The sequence below is a fragment of the Bos taurus genome, chromosome 27, assembly GCF_002263795.3.
Source record: "Bos taurus isolate L1 Dominette 01449 registration number 42190680 breed Hereford chromosome 27, ARS-UCD2.0, whole genome shotgun sequence".
Classification (NCBI taxonomy): domain Eukaryota; kingdom Metazoa; phylum Chordata; class Mammalia; order Artiodactyla; family Bovidae; genus Bos; species Bos taurus.
Window position 1 is genome coordinate 26,720,804 of NC_037354.1, and position 15,961 is coordinate 26,736,764.

Sequence of the window (15,961 nt, forward strand, 5' to 3'; positions counted from 1 at the left end):
CTGGCACTGTTAATCACTAAATCTGGATTTTCCTCTGAATTCCACAGAGAGCATGCACTATGCAACAATTTTATCATAAAATACCTGCTTGCTACACACATGTCATGACAGGCTACCACCAGAGACAAGACAAACACATTCAGGCTATTCTTACAGAACTACTGCCATCTCTCTCCTATCAAACACGTGATGTGCTTATTAGTTGCTCAGTTGTGTCCCCACCCTTTGCGACCCATGGACTGCAGCCCACTAGGCTCCTCAGTCCACGGGGATTCTCCAGGCAAGAATACTGGAGTGGGTTGCCATGCCCTCCTCCAGGGAATCTTCCTGGCCCAGGGATCAAGCCCAGGTCTGTCTCTCATTGCAGGTGAATTCTTCACCATCTGAGCCACGAGGGAAGCTCAAGAACACTAGAATGGGTAGCCTTACCCTTCTCCAGTGGATTTTCCTGACCCAAGAATCGAACCAGGGTCTCCTGCAATGCAGGTGGATTCTTTACCAGCTGAGCTACCAGGGAAGCCCCCCCAAATCAAACACTTGCTTAAACATCTACTTCCAGAACAGATATGCTACACTATGCTGCCATCTAGAGAGCAGAACTAATTAATACTACATATTCTCTCTGAGAAAGTTGTTGAAAGTTGGATGTGGTCAAACAGGAGATAGCAAAAGTGAACATGGACATATTAGAAATCAGTGAACTAAAATGGGCCGGAAGGGGCAGATTTAATTCAGATGACCATTATATCTACTACTGTGGAAAAGAATCCCTTAGAAGGAATGGTGTAGCCCTCACAGTCAACAAAGGAATCCAAAACACAGTACTTGGCTGCAATCTCAAAAATGACAGAATGATCTTGGTTAGTCTTGAAGGCAAACCATTCAATATCACAGTAATCCAAGTCTATGGCCAAACCACTAACGCCGAAGAAGATGAAGTTGAATGATTCTATAAGGACCTACAAGACCTCCTAGAACTAACAGCAAAAAGGATATCCTTTTGATCATATGAGACTGGAACGCAAAAGTAGAAGTCAAGAGCATACCTGGAGTAACAGACAAGTTTGGCCTTGGAGTCCAAAATAATGCAGGGCAAAGGCTAACAGCTTTGCCAATAGAATGTATTGGTCATAGAAAACAAAACAACAGAGGACTGCTGTGGACATCACCAGATGGTCAGTACTGAAATCAGACTGATTATATATATTCTTTGCAGCCAAAGATGGAGAAGATCTATACAGTCAGCAAAAACAAGAGCTTACTATGTCTCAGATCACCAGTTCCTTATCGTAAAATTCAGGCTCAAATTGAAGAAAGTAGAGAAAAACATTAGGCCATTCAGGTATGCCCTAAATCAAATTCCTTATGATCATACAGTAGAAGTGACAAATAGATTCACAGGACTAGATATGATAGACAGAGTGTCTGAAGAACTATGGACGTAGGTTTGTAATATTGTATAGGAGGTGGTGACCAAATCCATCGATAAGAAAAAGAAATGCAAGAAGGCAAAGTGGTTGAGGAAGCATTATAAACACCTGAGAAAGGGAGAGAAGCAAAAGGCAACGGAGAAAGGGAAAGATATACCCTAATGAATGCAGAGTCCCAGAGTAAAACAAGGAGAGACAGGAAAACCTTAAGTGAACAATGCAAAGAAGTAGAGAAAAACAACAGAATGGAAAAGATTAGAGATCTCTTTTAGAAAATTAGAGATACCAAAGCAACATTTCATACAAAGATGGGTACAATAAAGGACAGAAACGGTATGGACCTAACAGAAGCAGAAGAGATTAAGAAGAGGTGGCAAGAATACACAGAGGAACTATACAAAAAAGCTCTTAATGACCCAAATAACCACAATAGTGTTATCACTTACCTAGAGCCAGACATCCTGGAGTTCAAAGTCAAGTGGGCCTTAGGAAGCATTGCTATGAACAAAGCTACTGGAGGTGATTGAATTCCAGCTGAGCTATTTCAAATCCTAAAAGACGGTGTTGTTAAGCTGCTGCACTCAATATACCAACAAATTTGGAAAACTCAGAGCAATGGCCACAAGTCTGGGAAAGATAAGTTTTCATTTCAACTCCAGAGAAAAGCAATGCCAAAGAATGCTCAAATTACTGCAAATTGCACTCATTTCACATGCTAGCAAGATTATGCTCAGAATCTTTCAAGCTAGGCTTCAGTAATATGTGAACCGAGAACATCCAGATGTACAAGCTGGATTTAGATAAGGCAGAGGAACCAGAGATCAAATTGCCAACATACACTGGATCATTAAATAAGCAAAAGGAATTTTTTAAAAATCTACTTCTGTTTCATTGACTATGCTAAAGCCTTTGATTGAGTGGATCACAACAAACTGGAATATTATTGAAGAAATGGGAATACCACACCATCTTATCTGTCTCCTAAGAAACCTGCATGCAGGACAAGAAGCAACAGTTAGAACTGGACATGGAACAACGGACTGGTTCAAAACTGGGAAATGAGTACATCAAGGTTGTGTACTGTCACCCTGCTTATTTAACTTATACGCAGGGTACATCATATGAAATGCTGGGCTGGATGACTTACAAGCTGGAATCAAGACTGCCAGGGGAAATATCAACAACCTCAGCTATGCAGATGACATCACTCTAGTGGCAGAAAGTGAAGAAGAACTAAAGAACCTCTTGATGTAGGTCAAAGAGGAGAGCGAAGAAAGCTGGCTTAAAATTTAACATTCAGAAAACAAAGATTATGGCATCCAGTCCCATCACTTCATGGCAAATAGATGGGGGAAAGTGGAAACCGTGTCAGATTTCATTTTCTTGGGCTCTAAAATCACTGCCAATGGTAACTGCAGCCACAAAATTAAAAGATGCTTGCTTCTTGGAAAAAAACCTATGAAAACTCTAGACAGTGTATTAAAAAACAGAGACATTGCTTTGCAGACAAAGGTCCATACAGTAAAAGCTATGGTTTTTCCAGTTGTCATGTATGGATGTGAGACTTGGACCATGAAGAAAGCTGAGTTCCAAAGAATTGATGCTTTTGAACTGTGGTGTTGGAGAAGACTCTTGAGAGTCCCCTGGACTGCAAGGAGATCCAACTAGTCAATCCTAAAGGAGACCAGTCCTGAATATTCACTGGAAGGACTGATGCTGAAGCTCCAAAACTCTGGCCACCTGATGCAAAGAAGCCCATTGGAAAAGACCTTGATGCTGGGAGCAAGAGGAGAAGCAGGCAACAGAGGATGAGATGGTTGAATGGCATCAATGACTCAATGGACGTGAGTTTGAGCAAACTCAAGGAGGTAGTGAAGGACAGGGAAGCCTGGCACGCTGCAGTTCATGGGGCTGCAGAGAGCCGGATACCACACAGTGACTTATGGACAACAGCAAGTCAGTAGACAATATTTCAAGCTAAAAATAAATAACAGTATAAACATATTATTTAGCAATATGGGAAAAACCACTGAAAGAATTTAAAGTAAAACCAGTTACTTGCCATAAAAGAAAGGGACTGGAACCAGAGAAAGGAAAAGTACATCTGCTTTTTACTATATCTTTCTGACTGTTTGAAAATGTGATGCTAGTGTTAAGTTTAAGACTATGAAAATTTTTTTTCAAATGGATTAATTATGCTTAAGGAATCAGTTGTTTATTTAAATTCAGAAGGACTTAAGGATCAAGTCCATTTTTATGGTTTTAAATAGGAAGAACTCAATCTGACAATTATAAAAGTTCATATAACAGCAAAACTCCAAGTAAAAGAGACACAGGCAAAACAAAAATTGCTCAGCTGAATCTTTCTTGAATGAGCACCTATCGTTACAATTTACAGGAGGAGTTGACTACTAGCCTGTTTACATACAGGAAGCTTATTCAGAGAAATGGCATTATAGAAGAGCCGTAATACTTTGCAAATTTTCAGTTCATTAACAAACATTAATAGAGAACCAACTGTATACAAGGCACTCTTGATGAGAATTCTTACAAAAATATAACATTCTATTTCCTACAAAAAATCAAAGTCGGGGCTTCCCTGGTCCAGTGGTAAAGAATCCACCTTGCAATGCAAGGGATCAGTTCGATCTTTGGTCAGGGAAGGAAGATCCCACATGCCCTGGGACATCTGAGCCCATGTGCCGCCACTACTGAGCCTGCTCTCTGGAACCTGTGAGCTGCAACTACTGAGTCCATGAGCCCCAGATCTCGTGCCCCACGACGAGAGAAGCCCCACTGTAATAAGAAGCCCTCACAGGCAACTCAGAGAGTAGCCCCCGCGCGCCACGCCCAGAAGCCCACGCATAGCAATGAGGATGCACCACAGTTCAAAACAAATAAATTTTTAAAAATCATGGTCATCTAAGTAACTTTAGGTTGATGAAATTACAGCACAAGACTGAGTATCCGCAGCTAGGTAACACATAAAAGAAAAATCTGGAGTTACTGTACAAATTATAAATCATAATCAAAACAGGGCTCTCCAGGAACAAGATTTGTAAATGCATTTCTTTTACAAAATTATTCCTTCAATAGACTCTCCTCTATTTACTGTCATAGAGAGAGTCAATATGTTACCAAACTGGGACAGCAATGGTGTCACTCTATTGCACTCTGCGTCTTTCAATATTGTTAAAATATTCTGCTGGAGTTTAAATTACTTTTGAAATTTTATAATTAAAATGTTCAATTTTTCTTGCCTTTTAATAAATCTTCAAAGTTAATACAAATTTAGAGTAAAAGATATTTGCTTAAATGGGAATATCTACTTGTCTAGAAATTTCTCAAAACTAAACTCTTTCAATTCTATTTTACATCCAAATATTGATGAAATATTTGAAACTAAAATCCAAAATATAAGTATCATGCATTTAGAAGACAGCATAGAGCTCATAAGCATCCAACTCTACAACTGCCAGAAAGAAAAACATTAATCTCCTTTCTTATCCAACTGGATAACCAAAAATTCATAAGTTATTTAAGAAAATATCAGTCTCCACAAAAAGTATATTTTTTCCCCATCATGGATCGAGCTTTCATACCAAGATATGAAGTAGTATTTGTAAAATAGAAGTAAACTCCTGTTTGGTACACCTGAAGTATGAGAACAAGAACTTACTGTTACACTACAACTGCAAGTACAATTAACCTAAAAGCTTTCAAATTACATATTTCAAATTGTATTGCGAGAAATACATTAGACATATAAAGTTGTTAGCTCTAAGAGATGATAATGCTAAAAAAGCGGTATTATACCATTTAAGTTATAATTGTACTATAAACAGTATGAATTTTATCATCCTAAATTTGTAACATGCCTGCAAATTAAAGAAAGTATCTAGAAAGGAAGGCTCACCTTCATCCACAGAAAACTGACAGCTCTTATCATTGAAGAAAAGAATTTTCTTCTTATCAGGACGGTTTACAAATAGTATCTGGTCCCCTAAAGCCTTAAAGATAAAGAAAAAATTTTCAGTTTCCAAATTAAATTCCAAAAAAAATTTCCAAATTACATCACTCAAGATTTTTTTTTTAAACAACAAAGGATTTCCAGTTTCTTTAACTCTCAGTATACCAATAGGGTCCACTAAACCAAATTTTAATTCTAAAGTTTCTTTCTTGAGCAGTTTGACTTTTAAGGATTGATTTTTTTTTTGTATTTTTTTAAATTTTATTTTATTTTTAAACTTTACATAATTGTATTAGTTTTAACAATTATCAAAATGAATCCATCACAGGTATACATGTGCTCCCCATCCTGAACCCTCCTCCCTCCTCCCTCCCCATACCATCCCTCTGGGTCGTCCCAGTGCACTAGCCCCAAGCATCCAGTATCATGCATTGAACCTGGACTGGCATCTCGTTTCATACATGATATTTTACATGTTTCAATGCCATTCTCCCAAATCTAACTTTTAGAGATCCTTTACAGTACAAAAAGAAGAAAAACTGTTTTAAATATTAGAACAAAAGTCAATCCATCGACAATTACAACTTGGTCTAGTGGGCTCTTATTAATCTGTGGGAAAAAAACCATGGATCTCAATGTTCTTACTTGTCCTTAAAATATTTTGTTACTTACTCATCATTATACATCACTTATTTCCAGTCATGCTTTGAAAAGCTAGAACCCTAAGATAATGGAAGAATGATTAAATCATCTAAACTGTGTATGACTATGAGATAAATAGCCATCCTTCAGTGTTCTTACTGCATTGCCCAAAATACTGCATCATCTTTACAGAAAAAAGTAAAGGACTTGAGTTTTCATTGTCTTTTAGCTTTGACTGAACACAACTGACAATTAAAATTTTCACTCACTACTCTAGCAAGGACAAGAAAATCGACATATTTCATTATTATTAATTAATGAGAACAAGAATGCAAAAAGTCTGATAATACTCTGGACTATAATGATGATGGTAACATTCATCACAGAAATACAGTCTCAAACTATAAGTCTTTAGATGACAACATCACAGATGCATAATCTCAACCTTAGGCATCAACAAGGGCTTCCCTGGCAGTGACAGTAAAAAATCTGTCTGCAATTCGGGAGACCTGGGTTTGATTCCTGGGTCAGGAAGATTCCTTGGAGAAGGGAATGGCTACCCACTCCAGTATTCTTGCCTGGAGAATTCCATGGACAGAGGAGCCTGGCGGGCTACAGTCCATGGGGTTGCAAAGAGTCAGATATGACTGAGTGACTAACACTTTAGGCATCAACATGTGAACCATATGCACTTAACAGATATATAAAGAGCATTCCATCCAAAGATAACAGAAAGAATATATACTATTCTCAAGTGCCCACTCAACATTCTCCAGAATAGCTAATATGATAAGGCACAAAACAAGCCTTAAATCACATCAAGCACCTTTTCTGACCACAATGGTATATAAAACTAAAACTCAATTACAAGAAGCTAGAGGATTCACAAATAACAACAGAGTAAGTCCACTACATATGAACAAGTTCTGTTCTGAGCACATTCCTAAGTCCAATTTGTTAAGTCCAACAAAGCACAACAGGTTATACAGTATTGTACTGTAACAGATTTATAATACCTTTCATACAAATAATACACAGAAAACAAACAAAACATTTTAAACCTTACAGAGCAGTTTCATGAAAAGTATAGTAGTAGAGTACAACAGCTGACATACCAGGGCTGGCATCAAGTGAACAGGCAAAAAGAGCTAAAAGACTGGAGGAGGGAGAGGGGGTAGGAGATAGCAGAGCTGAAGGATCGTCAGCAACAGCAGATGGAGGTCAAGCTACAATTTCACCCATGCCTTATGTGATTGGACATGGAAACACACATTTGCCTCTTTGAAAGTTTACTACTTGAAAGTTGGTACGTAGGGGACTTACTGTATGCTGCTAATTGCTGGGTCAAAGAAGAAATTTTAAAAACACCTTGAAAAAATGAAAATAGAAATACAATGTACCAAAACTTATGAGAGGTTAAAAAAATAGCAATTCTAAGAGGAAATTCAGTTATAAATGCCTACATTAAAAAACCAGAAACATCTCAAAAAAACCTAAACTTACACCTCAAGGAATTAGAAAAAGAACAAATGAAGCCCAAAGTTAGTAGAAGGAAGGAACTAACAAAGATCAGAGTGGAAATAAATTTGAGAGAGACTAAAAAAGACAATAGAAAAGATTAATGAATCTATGAGCTGATTCTTTGAAAAAATAAAACTGACAAAACTTTAGCTTAACTAACCAAGAAAAAAAGACAAGAAGACTCAAATACATTAAATCAGAAATGAGATTCATGTTGACATATAGCAGAAACCAACACAGTATTGTAAAGCAATTATCCTCCAATTAAAAATCAGAAATGAAATAGATGTTACAATGTTACAGAATACAAAAAATCATAAGAGACTAGTATGAACATATGCCAAAATTGGAAAACCTAGAGGAAATGAATAAATTTCTACAAACATATAAACTATCAAGACTGAACCATAAATAGGAATTCTGAACAAATCAATAATTAATAGAATAAATAATCAAAAATCTCCCATCAAAAGTCCAGGACAACTGTATTAGTTCTACCAAACATTCAAAGAAGAGTATCAATCCTTCTCAAACTCTCCCCAAAACCTGAAACAATGCATCAAATTTATTCTGTGAGGCCAGCACTACCCTGATACCAAAAGGAGACAACTATGCAACAAGAAAAGAAAACCACAGGCCAACATCCATGAACACATGCAAAAACTCAACAAAATACTAACACACCAGATTCAATAATACATTAGAATAATCACACACTACAATCAAGTGGATTTACTCCAAGTATACAAGGATGGCTCAGTATCTGCAAATCAATCATGATACAGCACATTAACAAAATGAAAGATAAAAGTCACGTGCTCCTCTCAGTAGATGCAGAAAAAGCATTTGGCAAAATTCAAAATACACTGACCATAATGCTCCACAATATGGATACCAAGGTAACATATCTCAACATAATGACGACCGTATATGACAAGCCCACAGTTTACATCAAAATCAACAGTTGAAAGCTGAAAGCACTGCCTCTAAATCAGGAGCAAGACAAGGAAACCTACTCTTGCCACTTTTATTCAGAGTATTGTGAAGTCCTAATCAGAGCAGACAGACAAAGAAGTAAAATATCACTTTTTACAGACTATATTTTATATACCTCCCTAAAGACTTCACCAAAAAGCTATTAGAATAATGAATTCAGTAAAGCTGCACAATACAAAACCAATATACAAAAAATTTGAGTTTCTATAAATTAACAACTATCAGAAAGAAATTAACAATCTCACTTACAACTGCATCAAAAAGAATAAGGTACTTAGAAATAAATTTCACCAAGATGAATAATCTCTACATTGAAAATTATAAGACAATGATGAAAAACTGAAGAAGACTCAAAAAATGGAGATATTCTGTGTTCATGAATTCTAAGAGTTAATACTGGTAAAATATCTATTACCACCCAAATGAATACAAAGATTCATTGCAATCCTTATCAAAATGTCAATGGGATTTTTCACAGAACTAGAACAGTGCTAAAATTTATTTGGAATCACGGAAGATCCTATCAAGCCAAAGCAATCTTGAGAAAGAACAACAAACCTGGAGGCATCGCACTCCCAATATTACAAAGGAAAATTACTGAAACAGTATGGCACTGACATAAGAACAAACATGCAGATCAATGGGACAGAACAGAGAATCCAGAAATAAACCTATGCATCTATGGTGAATTAATTTACGACAAAAGTGCTAAGACTATACAACAAGGAAAGGACAGTCTCTTCAATAAATGGTTCTGCGAAAACGGGACAGCCACATTCAAAAGAATGAAATTGGACCACTATCTTATATCATATGCAAAAATCATTTTAAAATGGATTAAAGACCTGAATGTAAGACTTGAAACCGTAAGAATCTTGGAAGAAAACAGAAGCAGTAAGCTCTGTGACATTCATTTTGGCAATTTTTCAGATTCAACATTAAAAGCAAAGGCAACAAAAGCAAAAATAAACAAGTGAGACATCATACTCATAAGTTTCTTCACAGCAAAGAAACATCAACAAAATGAAAAGGCAACCGAATCAGTGAGAGAATATACTTGCATATCATACATCTGATAAGGTGTTAATACCCAAAATACATAAACTCATGGAACTCAACAGCAAAAAAAAAAAAACAACCACTCAATTAGAAAATGAGCAGAGGACCTGAATAGACATTTTCCAAAGAAGACACACAGGTGGTCAAGAGGTACATGCAAAGATGCTTCACATCACTAATCATCAGGAAAATGCAAATCAAAACCTCAAGATGATCACCTCATGCCCGTCAAACTGGCTATTATCAAAAAGACAAAATAATGAGTCTTGGAGAGGATATGGAGAAAAGGGAACCCTTGTGCACTGTCGGTGGGAATTGTAAGCTGATGTAGCCACCATGGAAAACAGTATGGGGGTTCCTCAAAAAATTAAAAATAAAACTACCAGATGATTCAGCAATGCTAATTCTGAGTATTTTTATCTAAAGAAAGCGAAAATACTAACTTAAAAAGAGATATGCACCACCTTGTTCAGTGCAGCATTATTTACAATAGCCAAGACAGGGAAGCAACCTAAGTGCCCACTGAGGCATGAATGGACAGAGAAAATGTGTTATATATAAACAATGGACCCTCAGGGCATTATGCTAAGCCAAGCAGGTCAGAATAAAAAAGACAAAATACTGTATGAACTCACCTATATGTGGAACCTCAAAAAAAAAAAAGCTTACATATACAGAAAATAGACTGGTTGATGGTTGTGAGAAACAAGGGGTTAAGGGTGGGCAAAATGCAAGCAGGGGATCAAAAGGCACAAACTTCCAGTTACCAAGTCAGCCAGTCACGGGGATGTACTACACATTATGATGACTACAGTTAATAAAGGACTTCCCTGGTGGCTCAGGCAGTAAAGCGTCTGTCTACAATGCGGGAGACCCGGGTTCAATCCCTGGGTTGGGAAGATCCCCTGGAGAAGGACGGCAATCCACTACAGTACTATTGCCTGGAAAATCCCATGGACAGAGGAGCCTGGTAGGTTACAGTCCATGGGGTTGCAAAGAGTCTGATACGACTGAGTGACTTCACTTTCACAGGTAATAATACTGTTCTGCATATCTGAAAGCTGTTAAGAGCAAATCTTAAAAGTTCTTATCACAAAATAAATTTTTTGATAACTACGTATGGTAACAAATTTAACCAGACTTACTATGATCATTTTTAAGTTAAAAGATTAAAAACAATCTTTAGTTGAAAAAAAAAAAACCTGAGTAGCTGATTCAATATACCATCTTAAAATTTAAAATCCTATCACTAATGCAGAATGGTCTATTTAAAATCATACTGGTTTCATTATTTCATTTCATTATTAATCTCCAGAACACAGCTACTTAGAGAAGAATAATCTGGAACGATCACTGCTTTCTCTCATTCTCTTCTCTTCTTGCTTTTGCATACTTTTTTGTTCCTTGCTAGCATTATACATTTCTTCAAAGCACTGTATGGTCAACAAAATGACAGTAATAGTTATCTTCTATCTCTGCCAAGAACTCAAGAAAAGCAAACAACCCAGAAGGGATTTAACTTAATTATGCCAAATTTCTCCCTTGAGAAACTACTTAGGATAGAACATGAAAGTGAAAGTGAAGTCACTCAGTCGTGTCTGACTCTTTGCGACCCAGTGGACTGTAGCCCACCATGCTCCTCTGTCCATGGGATTTTCCAGGCAAGAGTACTGGAGTGGGTTGCCATTTCCTTCTCCAGAGGATCTTCCCAATCCAGGGATCGAACCCAGGTCGCCTGCATTGTAAGCAAGACGCTTTACCGTCTGAGCCACCAGGGAAGCCCGTATCTTCACGTTTTTTAAGTGTGGGGGTTTTTAACAATTTAGAAATAATCCTGCCTGAAAACAACAGACTGTCCACTTTTCATGACCCCTTCAATTCCTTAAGGAAAAGAACCACTAAAAACAGGATGTCAAAGTGACTTTACATCACAAAACTATTTAAAATAGAATAAGCAATCGTAAGTTTACATCACCGTTCTACTTTCGAATGTACTGAAAAGCCTACTGAAGATTAACAATACTAGCTCCAATCAAACTGGAGGAAAAGAATGGAGCAGGAAATGCACCCAGAACTCCCAACTAGTAAGCTACGATTCAATACTTCTACCTTTCAACATGCTATAAAAGTGCAATTTATCAACTCTGGTCACATACTATTTACAACATTTGTGTGGATTAAGTTTAGATACTTAAGTTGAAATCTCAAAAGGGTTCTTCAGGTGGTAATGGCCAAGTAGCTCCTAAGGGACCAGCCCACTTGAGAACAACTACTATAATCTCTGGACAAGGTATTCCAAAAAGAAATCTCCTCCCTGCAAAAAAATAAAAAACAATTCCCTGGCAGTCCAGCGGTTAGAGATTCCTCACTCTCATTGTGAGGGCCCGGGTTTGATCCCTAGTTGGGGACCTAAGATCCCATAAGCTGTGTGATGTGGCTCCAAAAAAGACCCAAAAAGGAAAAAAAGAGCTAAATGAACAAAACAGATGTGTCACATGGTACCTACCACAGAGAAGAGAAAGTCTGAAGTTTGAGTGTAGTCAAGACATATGCCCACTTAAAAACAAAATAAACAAAAACACTCTTTTGAGGACTATAATGGAATCCTGAGTAATGTAATTCACAATGTTCAAAATTCAATAGTAACTAGGTATCTGAAGAAACAGGAAAACAAGAGCCATACTCAAGAAACAAAGTCTCAGTGCAGACCATTCCCAATATGAGCCAGCTCTTAAAATTAGAAGATTTTAAAGCACTTTTTCAAAGCAGCTCAGAAATTATTCACAAGGGTATAATGGAAAATATGCTTGTAATGAATGGAAAAAATAAGAGTATCTCAGCAAAGAAACAGAAACCATTTCATTCAGAAAGAATGAAAAGCCTGAAACTGAAAATACAATTTATAAAATAAAGAACTCACCAACTGGGAGCAGAAGGACGTGCGCTCACCTCCTCCTGCGAGAACACCAAATCTCAACTAGCTGTTGAGCAAGCATTGACAGAAGGACACTGGAAACTACCAAAAAAGATACCCCATGTCCAAAGACAAAGAAGCCGCAGCAAGACAGGAGGAGGGGCACAATCATGATAAAATCAAATCCCATACCTGCCGGGTGGGTGACGCAAAAACTGGAGAACAGTAATATCAGACAAGTTCTCCCACTGTTGTGAAGGTCTGGAACCCCACGTCAGGCTTCCCAGCCTGGGGACCCGACAAAGGGACTGGGAATCCCCAGGGAATCTGACCTTGAAGGCCAGCGGGATTTGATTACAAGACTTCCACAGGACTGGGGGAAACAGAGACTCCAGTCTTGGAGGGCACAACAAAACCACGTGCACACCAAGACCCAGAGGAAAAGAGTAGTAACTCCACGGGAGACTGAACCAAAACCACCTGCTGGTGTGAGGGTCTCCTGTGGAGGTGTGGGTCGGCAGGGACCAAGCACAGGGACGGGACACTGGGAGCAGCAGGCTGGAAGGTCCCCCTTGGTGTAAACCCTCTTGGAGGTCGCCATCAATCCTACCATAGAGCCCATAGACCTGAGGGCTGGGTTGCCTCAGGCCAAACAACTACCAGGGAGGGAATGCAACCCTATTCCTCAGCAGATAACTGAAGTAAAGCTTTACTGAGCAAGGCCCTGCCCACCAGAGCAAGACCCAGTTTTCCCCACCAGTCCCCACCCATCAAGAAGCTTACACAAGCGTCTTAGCCTCCTTCATCATAGGCCAGACAGAAAAAACAAGTAGAACCACAATCCCACAGCAAGTAAAACAAAACCATATTACAGAAAGTTAACCATCATGAAAAAGCAAAAAGGTACCTACCAGATGAAGGGACAAGATAAAACCCCAGAAAAACAACTATATGAAGTAGAGATGGGCAACTTTTCAGAAAAAGAATTCAGAATAATGATAGTGAAGATGACCCAAGATCTAGGGAAAACAAAGGAGAAGATACAAGAAATGTTTACCAAAGACCTACAAGAACTAAACAACAGAGATGAATAGTACCCTAGAAGGAATCCACAGCAGAATAACTGAGGCAGAAGCACGGATAAATAACCTGGAGGACAGAATGGTGGAAATCACTGCCACAGAACAGAATATAGAAAAAAAGAATGAAAAGAAATGAAGACAGCCCAAGACACCTCTGGGACAACACTAAATGCATCAACATTTGCATTACAGTGATCCCAGAAGGAGGAGAGAGAGAGAAAGGACCTGAGGAAATATATGAAGAGATAATAGCTGAAAACTTCCCCAACGTGGGAAAGGAAAAAGTCAACCAAGTCCAGGAAGCACAGAAAGTCCCAGGAAGGATAAACACAAGACACATGGAGACACATAGTAATTAAGCTGACAAAAATTAAAGACAAAGATAAAATACTGAAAGCAACAAGGGAAAAATGACAAATAACATACAAGGGAATTCCCATCAGTCTATCAGCTGATTTCTGAACAGAAACTCTACAAGCCAGAAGGGAATGGCACAATATATGTAAACTGATGGAAGGGGAGAATCTAAAACCAAGATACTCTACCCAGCAACATTCTTCAGATTTGATGGAGCAATCAAAAGCTTTCTAGACAAACAAAAGTTCAGAGAATTCAGCACCACCCAACCAGCTTTACAACAAATGCCAGAGGTACTTCTGTAGGCAGGAAACACAAGAAAAGGAAAAGACCTACAAAAAAACAAACCCAAAACAAATCATACATATCAATAATTACCTTAAATGTAAATGGATTTAATGCACCAAGCAGAAGACACAGACTGGCTGAGAGGATGAAAACAGGTGCATTTATGCACTTCCGCTCACTGCTCTGCTCGACCCCCCAAATTGTATGTAATTATTTTATATTGTTAGGTTAATCATGTTCCCATTATGGCTTGCAATTGTAATTATCTTTTATTTTTTGTCTGGCTATTGATTGTGAACACTGATAAAACATCTTTACTATTAAAAAAAAAAAAAGAATTCACCAATTCGGCTTTAACAAATTGAAGGTAAAAAATAAGTATTATTAACAACAGATCAATAGGACAAAAAAAGTCCAAAAGCAGGCACACACATATGCGCGTACACACGCACGCACACACCTCCCCCCCATCCCCGCCAAGGCCCTAATGGGACAACACCAAAAAGATCTAACACATGTAACTGAACTACAAAGGAGAGAAAGAAGCAAGCTTTCTCCACGGGTAGCAAAAAAAAAAAAAAAAAAAAGAACCTAAAGCTTCCAGGTTAGCAGCAGTCATTAGAAACTAACAGAGACCAGCAGCCTTCCCAAGAGAGTTGAAAATTTAAACTAGAAATATAATCTCTATCACATTTACTGACTGCCCCTTTCAGAATGCAACACCAAGTTATTAGTCAATGCTTTTGTGTGTTAAAGCCTCTGGTTCCCTCGGGTTGGCAATGTGCCCAAGTGCTGTTGAAGGAGTTCTTAAATACAAACATTAACAACTTAAAAGAAAAACACTTATGCCATTGAGGAAATCTTTGCAGATGCATTGTGAAGAATCAATTATACACAACAACACGAGAAAGGTGTCAAAAGTTACACAAAAATGACAATGTTCTGTCCTGTTCTGCAGCACAAAACACAAATTTCAAATCTTCAACTGATGATGAAGGTTTTAAAATAATTTTTTTTAAGTCCTGATGTTTTTTAAAGCCAAAAGACAGTATCAATTCAAGTTATATTAAGGTGTAGAAAGAAGAGAGGGGTTACCTTGACAGCTTTCTGGGAATTGGGCAATCCTTCCTCGATGTCTTCTAGAAGAATCCCTCCTAAGCCTCGCTGGTCATGTTGATCTAAGAGCCTAAGCAGAGCCTTCTTATCTTTCAAGTTGTACTTGGGCTTAAAGGCATACTTCCCATCTACTACTTCAATTTTGGGATTATTGACTAGTGCCTGGAACAGTGACACAATTTCAATATATTAACAAAAGGAAATACCATACATGCATTATTTAATTCTACTAATACTAAAAAAAAAAAAAAAACAATACCTAATACAGAGGCAAATTAAAAGTAGCTTGTGGATATCAACAGATCTGAACAACAGGCTATCTATCAACAGGATCTAAAACAACAGACAGAGATCAGCATGATGCTCACTTTTTATGGGAAAAAAAAAAAACAAACTTTATTATTTACATAGAATCTCTGGATAAGAAACCAGTTTATTAGAACTGCTTTGAAGAAAATGTACCCATATTGTTTCAGAAGACAAAAGAGGTGAGAATCAAAAACACACCTATTAACATCAATAGCCACTGCCTACCCACCCTCAAAGTATCACATATCGGGATTATAACGTGAGAAACATTCCCCTG

The 15,961-nt window shown here is 37.8% G+C and overlaps 1 protein-coding gene across 2 annotated transcripts in view; it reads right to left on the minus strand.

Moving 5' to 3' along the window:
• The window catches only part of GTF2E2 (general transcription factor IIE subunit 2), an 80,316-nt gene that overhangs the window by 17,593 nt on the left and 46,762 nt on the right, over positions 1-15,961 (minus strand). For both annotated transcript variants that reach the window (NM_001046065.2, XM_024986232.2), the window contains 2 exon segments: positions 5,347-5,440; positions 15,355-15,537. In NM_001046065.2, coding sequence (NP_001039530.1) covers positions 5,347-5,440; positions 15,355-15,537 — 277 coding nt within the window.